The sequence below is a fragment of the Podarcis gaigeae genome (assembly GCF_964106915.1).
Source record: "Podarcis gaigeae genome assembly, chromosome: 2".
Taxonomy (NCBI): Eukaryota; Metazoa; Chordata; class Lepidosauria; order Squamata; family Lacertidae; genus Podarcis; species Podarcis gaigeae.
In genome coordinates, this window is record NC_139679.1 from 80,693,532 (window position 1) to 80,706,222 (window position 12,691).

The 12,691-nt window shown below is 49.1% G+C and overlaps 1 protein-coding gene across 3 annotated transcripts in view; it reads right to left on the reverse strand.

Annotated features, from left to right (window-relative positions):
• Nucleotides 1–2,795, reverse strand: part of WNT7A (Wnt family member 7A) — a 52,954-nt gene extending 50,159 nt beyond the window's left edge. Inside the window, exon 1 of one of the 3 annotated variants that reach the window (XM_083727072.1) lies at nucleotides 1,537–2,795. In XM_083727072.1, coding sequence (XP_083583198.1) covers nucleotides 1,537–1,607 — 71 coding nt within the window. In that variant the 5' untranslated portion in view covers nucleotides 1,608–2,795. Of the gene's footprint in view, nucleotides 1–438; nucleotides 1,264–1,536 lie in introns of those variants that run through there. The other 2 variants (XM_083727074.1, XM_083727073.1) reach the window with 2 other exon arrangements.
• Between the last annotated feature and the right edge of the window lie 9,896 nt (nucleotides 2,796–12,691).

The following is a 12,691-nucleotide window of genomic DNA, read 5'->3' on the forward strand; positions in this document are numbered from 1 at the left end:
CGACGCGGCTCGGCTTGCCTTGCCCGCCCCAGCAGTCCCCCGGGGAGCCTGCGGGTGAAAAGAGTCAAAGGAGCGATTTGGGTCAATAATTAGATCGAGATCTCGGGAGATAAGAGTGTTAAACAGGGATAAGGAGGAGCACGTGGGCTTTTCCCAGAGCGCAATCCAACTTCCTGATATATAAATTAAAGCGCACAGACTCGGGATCAAGAAGCTTTCACCGTTTGAAACGGCGCGTTTCTGTCTAGAAACTAAGCTCCCCACCCGAGCGGCCTTGCTCGCACACGCCTTCCAACATCATCTCGCAAAGTGCCCGTGAGCGCTGCGTTGGGGAGCCTGTCGTGTGTAGCTTGGCGCGCGCGCGCGCGCACTCACGTGCAGTTAGACACACTCACGGGTATAAAGCACCTACTAGTTTCCAAGTAGGGCCAAACCTACCTGAGAATCCAGTAATGGGCTAACTCTCACCAGCTCATAAGCCAGATCTGAACTGTACGTCATTTCCGTGGTTCTTTGAATACAAATACCATATCTCAGGCGCGCTGTCCGGATTGGGGGAACGCGACTGCCCTGCGTCAACCTGCGCGCTAAGAGCCCTCAGCATTCGGAAGCAAGTTCCGATGTAATGAATGAGACCCGTCTGCAGGTCCGTCTGCTTAGGATCGCGCGTCCTCCTAGGCATCACTTTCTGCGTGGTACCAAGCGGCGGGCTGCAGCAGCGCCGACTTTTTGCGCTGACGGTGGTGTTGACATAGGAGTTGGGGTGTCTGCGATCCCACAGGCCAGTGGTCCCGAGAAAGGGCTGAACAAAGAGTTTGCGCGACCGGAGTTTGTCCTGGGCCGGAGGGATTTAGGATCTCAAGGGAATCCCAAAACGCGGACGAAGTTCACAAACTTAGCTCCGGAACTTGTCTTCCAGCCCTGGAAGATATCGTGCTGCCGAGCATGTGCAGAGCGCGTTTGCTTTCTTTCCCCACGTAACCCATCGATCCGGGATCAGGCGGAGGTTTTGAACCCAGCCAACTCACCCTAGCCCCCACCCCAAATATAAACACTTTAAATAAATTTGCTCTGAGAAAGGCTGGGTCTGCCCAAGAAAAGAGGGAGGCTGAAGCAGGTAGCGCGCGCTCTCTCTGCCTGTCTCGCCTGAGCTCATTCAAGCGCTCCTCGCCGCGCATTAGAAAGCAAAGCCTGGGTGGATTTCAGCGGGCAGCGGAGATCCAGCCCTCGGCAGCAGCGGAGATCTCCCCGCCGCCTCTTGCCATTCTGGTCATGCCTCTCGCGCATCCACAGCAAGTGCTTTCTCTCTCCCCAACACGCCCCCCCCCCCCCCAGCGAGCCACACACTTAGAATATAATGTGGGAACAACAGCAGCAGAAATCATATTCTTACCCTGGCTTTAAATAAAAGGGAAGAACCGCTTGCAGACTCAACTCCCCCCCCACCCCCGCCAGTTGAATGCTAACAGGTCCGGGCAGGTTTGGCACGATGTGTTTGCGTTTAAGGGGGGGGGGAGACGGGGGGCGGCGACTTACCCAATTTTGATATAGACAATCCCTAGGCTCAGAAAGATGTGGAATATCCAGCGCCTGGTTTTCCTGTTCATATTCCTCGTTGGTTGTTGGGTTTCAGATCAACATGCGAAATTATGTCTTCTTTTTTTTCTTATAATAATAATAATAATAAAAGCAGCAGCAGCAGTAATAGTAGTAGTAATTCCTCCCTCACACTCTTTGCGCGCTGGTTAACTTCTCGGTGCCTCAGACAGTGCAACGCCAGGTCAAAGTAGTGCAGACAAAACAGTCCAGCCCTCCTGAGATCGGAGCCACCCGGAGCGAGCGGTGGGTGTTTGTAAATCCCAAGAGACAATCACCATCGCCCTCTCGGCTGGGTCTCTCTCTCTCTCCCTTCACTCCTTCTCTATCCCGGATTTGTATGCCTGTCACACGTAACACTTTAGAGCGCGCTGGGGGGAGAGAAGAAGGGGAGAGGTGGGGGGAGAGAACACCCCACACCACATGTATAGGCTCCAATAATCTCTCTCCCTCTCGCAGCGCGCAGCAGCTCTGGAGGATTTCCCCTCAGGTTCAATGTTACTATCTCTCTCTCTCTCTCTCTCTCTCTCTCTCTCTCTCTCTCTCTCTCTCTCTCTCTCTCTCTCTCTCTGTGTATCTCTCTCTCTCTCTCTCTTCTTCAGCCTACTTGGGCGTGTTCTCCAAAGGAGGGAGTAGTCCAGCCCGGGTGGGGGGTGGGAAGGGAAAGAAGTGTACGGTTTGGGATGGGGGCGAAACGGGACGGCGGGAGGAGGGGGTGGGAATAAAGAATCGCACGCGGAAAGAGATCACCTGTTTGCCAAAAGAGGGGAGAAATCCCTCCAGGAGCTGACGGGCTTCTCCCCCACCCCGCTGAAAGAAGGAGGGTTTACAGCAGGCAAAGCTCCCGCGATTTGAATGGCAGTCCGGAGCGCAGGATCAATTCCTGATCAATTCCCACTTGGTTCGATTGGGAAGGCTCCCTTGACAGAGAGGCTAGTCAGGGCAGCCGCCGCTTCTTACTCGGTTCCCTCGCCTCCCTGTTCTGACGCTCCGCTTCCCTCGTTGCTCCTGTTTTTCCTCTCTGCCCGTTCAGGTCGGCGCGTGTGTTTTTTTTCCGCCTCCCCCGTCCCCAAACCTGATCGATGATTTCGCGCGCTGTCAGGGAGGGAGCTGCTGGCGCGCGTGGGGAGGGGTCGTGCGCGCAGGAGCGCGCTTGGCCCGCAGCACACACCTCGGCGCCCCACACCTGTCTAGCCCAAAGCAGGACCCGCGCAGTTCCTTGGGGCTGGTTCCCAAGTCAAGGGGGACGGAGGGGACAGGATCGGAGCCTACGTTCCCCTTGGGTCTGACAGGGTGCTTGACATACCGATCCCTAAATAAGACTCACAGAATCACCGAGTTGGAAGGGACCCTGAGGATCATCTAGTCCAACCCCCTGCAAAGCAGGAATATGCAACTCTCCCTTGCGGGGATCGAACCTGCAACCCCAGTGTTATCAGTGCCACGCTCTAGCCAACTGAGCTATTCAGCTGATTGCCCTTTTATTCTCCAGAGGGGTTTTCTGAAGTGCCTACCCAACTTCCTTTCCTTCCATCCAGCCCCCCCCCCCCCGGCGTGTTTGTTTTGTGTCTGCCTCGGGATGAGCCGACTGCCCCAGACGCAGAAGCCACCACCCTCGCCTCTCCGCCCCAGCAGGAGCAACATCTCCCAGCTAAACGGGATAGCGAGGAGGGAGGGGGGACGCTCCATCGGCGGCAGGGGCAGCAAGAGGCTGCCGAGGAAATAGATCTCTGTTTTGTTCAGCACCAGTAGCGAAAGCCTCGAGCCCAGGACAATTTAGATCCTATCGGCCGCTATTGACGGCGAGGCTAGACTCTCAGACAGCAGCCCCCGAAAGAAAAAGACCATTGTTGCCTCGCCACTTTTGCCTATATGCTTGGCTTCCCTTCCACCCCGCGCCCCTCCCCGCTCGCGCCGCCACTTCTTTTGGATCGATTTATTCCGGGACGAAAGAGGGGCGGGAGGAGGCTGAGCTGCTCACCCCGTGCTCAGGCAGGTGCCCTGCAGCTTCAACGGGGGTGGGGGGCGTTGTGTGTGGCAAGGCCCAGGGGAGGCAAGGGGGGGGGGGGATTGTTGCTGGGTGCTTTTGAGTTGCTTGGTTCCTTCATCCTCCACCTCTCCCCTTCCCAGTCGAGAGAAAGTGCCGAGCGAAGGTCTGGAGGGAGAGACGATTCCGAGTGAGGGCACATTCTCCTCTGGATTCCATGTGCTGCGGGATCTCTCCTCCTCCTCCAACCTGGATCTTGCCCCTCTGCCTTGCCCCCCACCCATGGCCTGGCAGCCTTCGCCCAGTTGGTGCCTTGAGCACCTGCCTCGTGGGATTTCCCCCTTACACACACGCCAGCTTTGTTGCAGAGGGCTTTTGTGTGATCCTAACAGCGGGACTTGACACTGCTGGGGGGCCGCGGGTGGGGTGACGGTTTTATTATGATCCCCTTATCACACTCGCACAAGGGAGGACTCGTCCAATGATAACAGCAGGGGTGTGGTGGCGGTGCTGGAAACGGCGCAGCTTTGGGTTTCAATAATAATCATCATCGTGATGGTGCCGGTGATACTAGAACAATCATAATAAACGTAAAAGGCATGAAAAAAGAGCGCTGCTGCTGTCGTCTCATGTGCCCTGTACAAACAGGTGATCCGAAATATCACTTAGCACATTTGACAGAGTTATGAGTAGAAAAGCAATTTGCAAATACTTTTAATTCCACTGATCTGACAAAACGCCCGAGCGCGGTGCTGTATCCCTCGAGGGCAATACGAGCTGTTTACTACAGTAGAAATCCACATTCCAAAACAGGAGGCTTATGAAACGGCAGGTCGGTCCCCCGCCCACCCCGCCCCGCGCTCCCGTCTCCTCGGAAAGGAGCCACCTTCTTCGGAGGGGGACAGTGGGCGACCACGACCCGCTCGTCCCACGTGCATTAAACGCTGTCCAATATATATTTATATATCTTATGCGCGCGGGAGGGTATAAATTTATTCTACCCCCCCTCCCCCTCTCCCAATACAAATTTATTTCAGGCGACAATCCAAACCCCAAATTTTGCCGGAGAGTGTGAGGTGTGGGGCGATCACGGCTTCCGCCACCGAAGAGAAATCCCACGTGGGATTAAAACAAAACAAAAACTGGCCAGGTAGTCCAGGAAGGGACAGATCAGGCGCCCGAAAGTTTGCTCTGTTTTCTTTGTCAATGCGCCATCTAGTGGTAGGCGAGATCCACGCCATTAAACGGGGGATGAACTAATAATGGTCGAATTGACCTTTGGGTGAACGCCGTCATCATAGAAAAGAGGGTGGATTGGTTGGTTGGATGAGCTCATGCCTCGAATTATAAACCCTTAGCACGTAGAACTCTGACTAGGTTTGGGGGGGGGGGGTTGTGCCTGTTTTGGGAAACATTTAATTGTCTGTATCATTTTTTTATTTTTTTATTTATATAATATTTTATTGAGTTTTACACAAAAAGCATGAAAAAGCAAACATTACAAAAGAAAAAAAGAAAAAAGATCATATACAAAAATAGAAAAGAAAAAGAGGATTTTAGCATATATAAAAAAACTCATTCCAATTATAACCTTCAAAACCTTATTTTCCTTCCTTCCACTTGCCTCCCGATCTTGTATTCTATGTAGTAATTAGTTCAGCAAGATCATTCTTATTCATTTTCATTCTTAGTCCCTCCCTTTGTACTCTTGTTTAACTTTATCACTAGAACCCCTTCTTTTCCTTTTCAATGTCCTCAACATTCAAAAATTTTACAGTGTTTTTGTAAGTAAAGTTTAAACTTCTTCCAGTTCTCTTCCACCTGCTCTTCTCCTTGATCTCGAATTCTGCCGGTCATTTCAGCCAGTTCCATATAGTCTATTACTTGCATCTGCCATTCTTCCAAGGTGGGTAGATCTTGCGTCTTCCAATGCTTTGCAATGAGTACTCTTGCTGCTGCTGTAGCATACATAAAGAAAGTTCTGTCCTTCTTTGGCACCAATTGGCCGACCATACCCAGGAGAAAGGCCTCTGGTTTCTTCAAGAAGGTATACTTAAATACCTTTTTCAGTTCATTATATATCATTTCCCAGAAAGCCTTAATCCTTGGGCACGTCCACCAAAGGTGAAAGAATGTCCCTTCAGTTTCTTTGCATTTCCAACATTTGTTATCGGGCAAATGGTAGATTTTTGCAAGTTTGACTGGGGTCATGTACCACCTATATATCATTTTCATAATATTCTCTCTTAAGGCATTACATGCCGTGAATTTCATACCGGTGGTCCACAACTGTTCCCAGTCAACAAACATGATGTTATGACCGACATCTTGTGCCCATTTTAATTGTCTGTTTCAAGCCATGGTTAATAGAAAGGTAAACTAGATAGCAGTAGTAGTAATAATAATAATTTATTAATTATACTCCGTCCATCTGGCTGTTGTCCTTCCTCTCCCTCCCCCCACCCCCTGTTAAAAGCTCACTTGAAGTGGATTTTTAAAAGCTGTAGTTTACACAGAAGGCAGCAGAAAAGTAACCGGAGGGAAGATAGTCTGCTGAAGACAAGGGCAGAAAATGCTTAAATATAAGATGGGAAATACTAGGCTAGATAGCAGTGCTGGGAGGGGGAGGTCCGGGTGGATAATGAAGTAAAATGTGATCTTGCGGTCCAAAAAGCTAATGGAGCCACCATTTTAGGTTGCATCAATGGAAGGGTTGTTTCCACAGCCTGCAAAGCAGCGATGCAATAAGGTAATTTTAGACTCTGGACTTAATGGTCTTTGGAGGGGGCTCTTTAGGTGGTAGTATTACGCCACTTAGTTCCAGATGTAGTAAGGCAGGCCTGCTGCATTTCGGGGCCCTCCTGCTCAGTCTGTGAATGGGGCTCTGTGCGCCTGCCCCCAAGTCTTGCCCTGATGACTCCGCTCTTGGGAGGTGATAGCACTGCTCTGCTTAGCACCGTGGAGAAGGGGGGTGGGAATCCCGCTTTGAGTTATGTGTTCATCTCTGGGCATCGTAGTCCAAAAAGGATGTTGCCTTGTTGGAAAGGATACAAGAGAGAATTAGGAGGACACAAAGCATTTTGGAATTCAAATGGCACCCTCAAAAGGAAACTGCTTTATACTGAGTAGAATCATTGGCCCATCTTCTAGCTCAATGTTCTCATAACCGCTAGTGCAGCGGCATAGCGTGGGTTGTCAGCACCCGGGGCAAGGCAAGTAATTTGCGCCCCCTAACCCGGGGCAAGGCAAGTAATTTGCGCCCCTAACCCCTAACCTGCCGCCGCTGCCAGCTTCTTCTTGCTGCTGCCTGGGCTGGGGTATTTACGGTAAGGTAGCCGCGGTGGCGGCGGCAGGTCCGTGTCAGATGATCTGAGGCGAGTTGCCGCTGGCGCTGCCGCCCAAACGACGCCACTTGCCCGGAGGAGGAGGAGGGCAGAGAGACAAGGAAAATGCAACATGGCCCAGCAGCTGCAGCAGCGGCAGCGGCGGGGCTGTGAGGAGGGGCTGCCTGGCGCGCCCTCCACGGTCCTGATGCGCGGGGACCGTGGCAAGCGCTGAGAGCCGCTGCCTGCCGGACGCCTTCAGCCTGGACGCGCGCACAGCTCGTCGGTTCCGCGAGACATGGGGCTCTGCTACAGCCTGCGCCCGAGGCTCTTCGGCGACTCCAGAGGCGGCAAGCGCGCCCCCCCCCCAGATGTTGCGCCCGGTGCAGCCGGCCCCCCTGCACCCCCCACGCTACACCACTGCACTAGTGTTTTTCCAGGGTTCCAGACAAGAGTCTTCTTTTTCAGCCCTACCTGAATTAAACATGCATACAAACCTAAGACAAGCCCTGTAAATTCATGCCACTGGCCCCTCTAGTTCACACAGCCGTCGCCCAGATGCTGATGGGAAGCCTGCAAGCTGGACTTGAGCACAAAGCTTTGCCACTGAGCTACGGCCTTCCAGAAGCATGTGTTCATTTCAAGGGCACTTGCACCAGAGAACTTCCTGGTCAGTATTGCCCAAGGCCCCAATATCTGGAAATCTAATAACCACTTAGAATCATAATCCGGAACATGTAACAGTGAAAGAGGATGGAGTCATCATCATCATCATCATCATCATCATCATCTATACCCCCCCCCCCCATCTGGCTGGGTTTCCCCAACCACTGTGGGCAGCTCCCAACACAAGACTAAAAACAAAATAAAACTTCAAACATTGAAAACTTCCCTAAACAGGGCCGCCTTCAGTTGTCTTTTGAAAGTAAAATAGTTGCTTATTGCCTTGACATCTGCTGGGAGGGTGTTCCACAGGGCAGGCACCACTACCAAGAAGGCCCTCTGTAACTTGGCTTCTTGCAGGGAGGGAACCAACAGAAGGCCCTCGGAGCTGGACCTCAGTGTCCGGGCTGGACGATGGGGGTGAAGAAGCTCCTTCAGGTATACTGGGCCAAGGCCGCTTAGGGTGTTAAAGGTCAGCACCAACATTTTGAATTGTGCTCAGAAATGTACTGGGAGCCAATGTAGGTCTTTCGAGACTAGTGCTATATAGTCTTGGTGGCCACTCCCAGTCATACTGTCAGAGGCTTCAGGTTCTTACAGTGCTGCAAATCTCACTGTGTCTGATCCCATTCAATGTTAAACACATATCAGTGAGGTAAATTTGAACACCTATTTAACCCATGGAAATCACTAGGACTTTAAACTCATCTGGGGAACTTGTGGCCCTTAAGATGCTGCCAGACTACAACTCCCATTATCCCCGACCATCGGCCACGCTGACTGGGGCTGATGGGAGTTGGAGCCCAACAGCCTCCAAATGACCATAAGCTCCCCATCCCATACGTGGTGGTGGTCTTGTACCTGTTTATAGCGGGGGGGGGGGGATTTGCTGAGAGAAAATTTTGAAGATCAGGTTGTTAGGAAATTTTGCTCAAGACCACTGAAAGAAGTGGTGTGTGGAGTCAGCAATGTAGAACAACCAGGGCAATTCATTTGTTTCGCCCTACCATATGTTTATTCGTCTTAAAAAGCAGATGGGCTGCAAAGGAGAGCAACAGTTTCTTCCCAATGTGAGATATTCATTCTCACCAGATGCTAACCGGAGAAGGCTGCCTTTCCATCTCTTTATTTAGCAGCAGCAATCTTCTCCTGAACAAAGATAGCAGGCTGAAGCTACACCCAAAAAGCCATTTGTCATTTGTTTCCACATTTGTATTCCTATTGTTAATTGTCTATCAGGGTTGTCTTTGCAGCAAGGCTGGGCAACAGTTTAGTGCCCGGTTAGGTCAGCATCGAATGATGCGGTTTAATTATGAGTTATATACTGGAAGATACAAAAGAGGTCTCCGCAAAGTCCACTTCAGAACCGGAAAACTAGCCTGCAAGAGACGGTCTGCCGCTCCACTTTCACTGAGAGTCAGTTTTGCTTTCAGTGTCAAGATTCAAATCCACTGGTAGCACGAAGCAAGGAAACTTACACAATGCCTCCACACACAATGGTTGGCTCTGGTCAGGGTTATTAATGTCTCATTTTTCATATGTATAAAGGGTTACTCAAGCAATAGTAACAACACCAACCCCCCCCCCCGTCCCAAAACAAGGCTTCAGGAACGCTAGCCTCTCGCAATTTGAATTCAAATGTTAAAAGCCCATTTTGTAACTAGATCCTAGACATACATGCCATCAATAGCCCTCCCTTTTATCAAGCTAATCATAGCTGCTCTGTTTTGTTGTCAAAACACCTCAACAGCCACCCTTGAAAGTCTTTTCAATGGCAGGATTTGAGAAGATATCAGTGTTTGAACCATTTCACCACTAACACCTATCTAAACCCAAATTACATACTTTCAAACAGAGATTCAATTCCATATTTGATTCTATACCAGCAAAATGCAGGAACCAAAACTCAGGGAAGCTGCATCGTGATCTGCATAAGTGTGTGTGTGCTTTCCGAAGAACGCCAGTCCGGTTTTGAGATTTTTGAAATGCAAATGAGAAGAACAAATCTGATGGGTCTCTTCCTTGTATGGATATGTTTTGTACTTGAAATTAAAAATCATTCTTTTATTTAAAAAAATCTTACAGGTCTGTTAATGTCTCTGTAACATAGCTCTGAAGAGACTAGATCAAGCCAAACTTTCCTCATTGCAGGATAGAAGGAAGAGAAAAGTGGGAAAGGTCAGTAATCCGGAGTGTGACAGGAGGGAAGCTGATCAGAAATGTATCTTGAAAGGCCTAACTGTAAACCAGCGATGGGAAAACTGGCCTGTGGGTCTAATCAGCGCATGAAGAGTGACTAGTGGGGTGCCACAGGGTTCTGTCTTGGGCCCGGTCTTATTCAACATCTTTATCAACGACTTGGGTGATGGACTCAAGGGCATCCTGATCAAATTTGCAGATGATACCAAACTGGGAGGGGTGGCTAACACCCCAAAGGACAGGATCACACTTCAAAACGACCTTGACAGATTAGCGAACTGGGCCAAAACAAACAAGATGAATTTTAACAGGGAGAAATGTAAAGTATTGCACTTGGGCAAAAAAAATGAGAGGCACAAATACAAGATGGGTGACACCTAGCTTGAGAGATGTACATGTGAAAAGGATCTAGGAGTCTTGGTTGACCACAAACTTGACATGAGCCAACAGTGTGACGCGGCAGCTAAAAAAGCCAATGCAATTCTGGGCTGCATCAATAGGAGTATAGCATCTAGATCAAGGGAAGTAATAGTGCCACTGTATTCTGCTCTGGTCAGACCTCACCTGGAGTACTGTGTCCAGTTCTGGGCACCACAGTTCAAGAAGGACACTGACAAACTGGAACGTGTCCAGAGGAGGGCAACCAAAATGGTCAAAGGCCTGGAAACGATGCCTTATGAGGAACGGCTAAGGGAGCTGGGCATGTTTAGCCTGGAGAAGAGGAGGTTAAGGGGTGATATGATAGCCATGTTCAAATATATAAAAGGATGTCACATAGAGGAGGGAGAAAGGTTGTTTTCTGCTGCTCCAGAGAAGCGGACACGGAGCAATGGATCCAAACTACAAGAAAAAAAGATTCCACCTAAACATTAGGAAGAACTTCCTGACAGTAAGAGCTGTTTGACAGTGGAATTTGCTGCCAAGGAGTGTGGTGGAATCTCCTTCTTTGGAGGTCTCTAAGCAGAGGCTTGACAACCATATGTCAGGAGTGCTCTGATGGTGTTTCCTGCTTGGCAGGGGGTTGGACTCGATGGCCCTTGTGGTCTCTTCCAACTCTATGATTCTATGAGGCCAATCTGGTCATGCCACAGCCACCTGCCCAACGCCTGGTGTTGGGTCTTATGGTGTTGGGTGCATGGTGTCTTGCAGGGTCCAGTGATCAGCTGATTGCTGGGGCTTGCAGATTGCTGTGCTTTAACCTGCACTGCTTTGAGTTCAACCTACCCAGGCAAAAACTGGTCATCTGATGTCATTGTGATGTCAGGTGACTGACAGGTGGGTGGCCGCACCTACCTGCGAAACATGGGCCAGGGGGAATGAGGAGATAAGCTGACTGCTAGGATCCCAGCCCTGATATAGAAAGTAAATTGCCACAAGACCATAGAAGAAAGGGGAGCGTTTTGTAAAACTTATTCCAAATAGTGCAGTATATGTACAGTAAATACTTTTTGCAGAAAAAAATATTCCAAAAGTCTTCACACATGTTCATACTTACTACAATTTAATCCTTAGAGATATTGTCGCATTAAATTTGTGTTATTGTTGCTAGCTGCTTTGGACATTTTTTTAAAAAAGGAAAAGTGGGCATAAGTGTAGCAAATAAAAATGGGAGATCTAATATAACATGAGTTGGTGTTTGCTGGCATAACAAGGCTTCTGCTTCCTCTTCACCCCCCTCCCCCCCAGAAAAATCTGCTCCGGAAGGTCCCACAACACTTTGGCACTGATTTTGGAGAGGGTGCATGGGAGATTGGAGAGAGGAGAAGTGAAACCAGAAATCATGTTGTGCAAGCAGGCAGACATCTTTGGATATCACCCAATAAGCTGATGTTCATCCATGAAAAATTGTTGGCCCAGGCCAATGATCCAGCTCCCATATAATTCTTTCTTCCAAATATTTGGACATATGGTACAAAGATGCACATGCAGTTGAGTTCTAAGTGATCTAGCTCTACCAGCCACTAGAGACAATCAAAATAAGTTTTTATCCGTATGTCTGGTATAAAAGGAGCACTCTGTATTTTTGTATAATTGAACGCTTATGCCATGATGTAAAGTAAATGAGCATCTTGCTTTAATGGAAGCAAGTCTTGCTGAGTCATCGAAGTATGTGTGTCTTGGAAATTCTGGACGAAGCTATGAAGCTAATTTTTGTTTATGCCAAGTGTGACTTGTGTAGACACTTAGTTTGCATCTGTTTGCAAAAGGCATATTTCCAAACTATAATTTAGGAGTAAATGAAAGGAAAGGCATCACACCTATCATTGTGAACGCTGTCAAGTTTAATGCCATATTTAGAAAATAGACCAAGTACTGGCATGTCCCCTTTGTGGTTCAGAAAACATTTTAAGTTCAGAGAAAGCAAGGAAGGTTAACCAGTTATCAGGATACAAAGGTGTCACATTTTGATGTCTCGTGTCAAGACTGTCAAACAGCAAAATACTGGCGGACAGCCTCTAACTTCAACATTGGAGAGCTTTCCTTCATGTCAGTGAAACTATGCCTGTGAAACATATTACACAGGAAAAGCTTCTCATGAAGCCTATGCAATACTTCTTTACAGCAAAGACACATCCTGGGCAGCCACCAAAAATTCTGAAGAAATTGGAATATTTAGAGAAAGGAAATGAAAGGAACAAAGGGGAAAGGGAATAGGATGAATGAAGAGACTTGGGGGCTAGTGTTTCAATTTATTTATTCCTCCTCTGATCACTTTAAATTAGGTTGCTTTTTCCCATGCATCTCAAGAACAATCGGGGGCTTTTGCTTGCAAAGATTTCAGGTTTACACTACCACACCCGCCCAAACCAAACTATAGTGTTTGCTCTGGAATCCATCTCTCACTGAGGAGGGGATACTTCAGGCACTTCTCAACAGCATGTTTACTGAGCATTAGTCCTGATTTGTTTTCAGGGACGCTAGA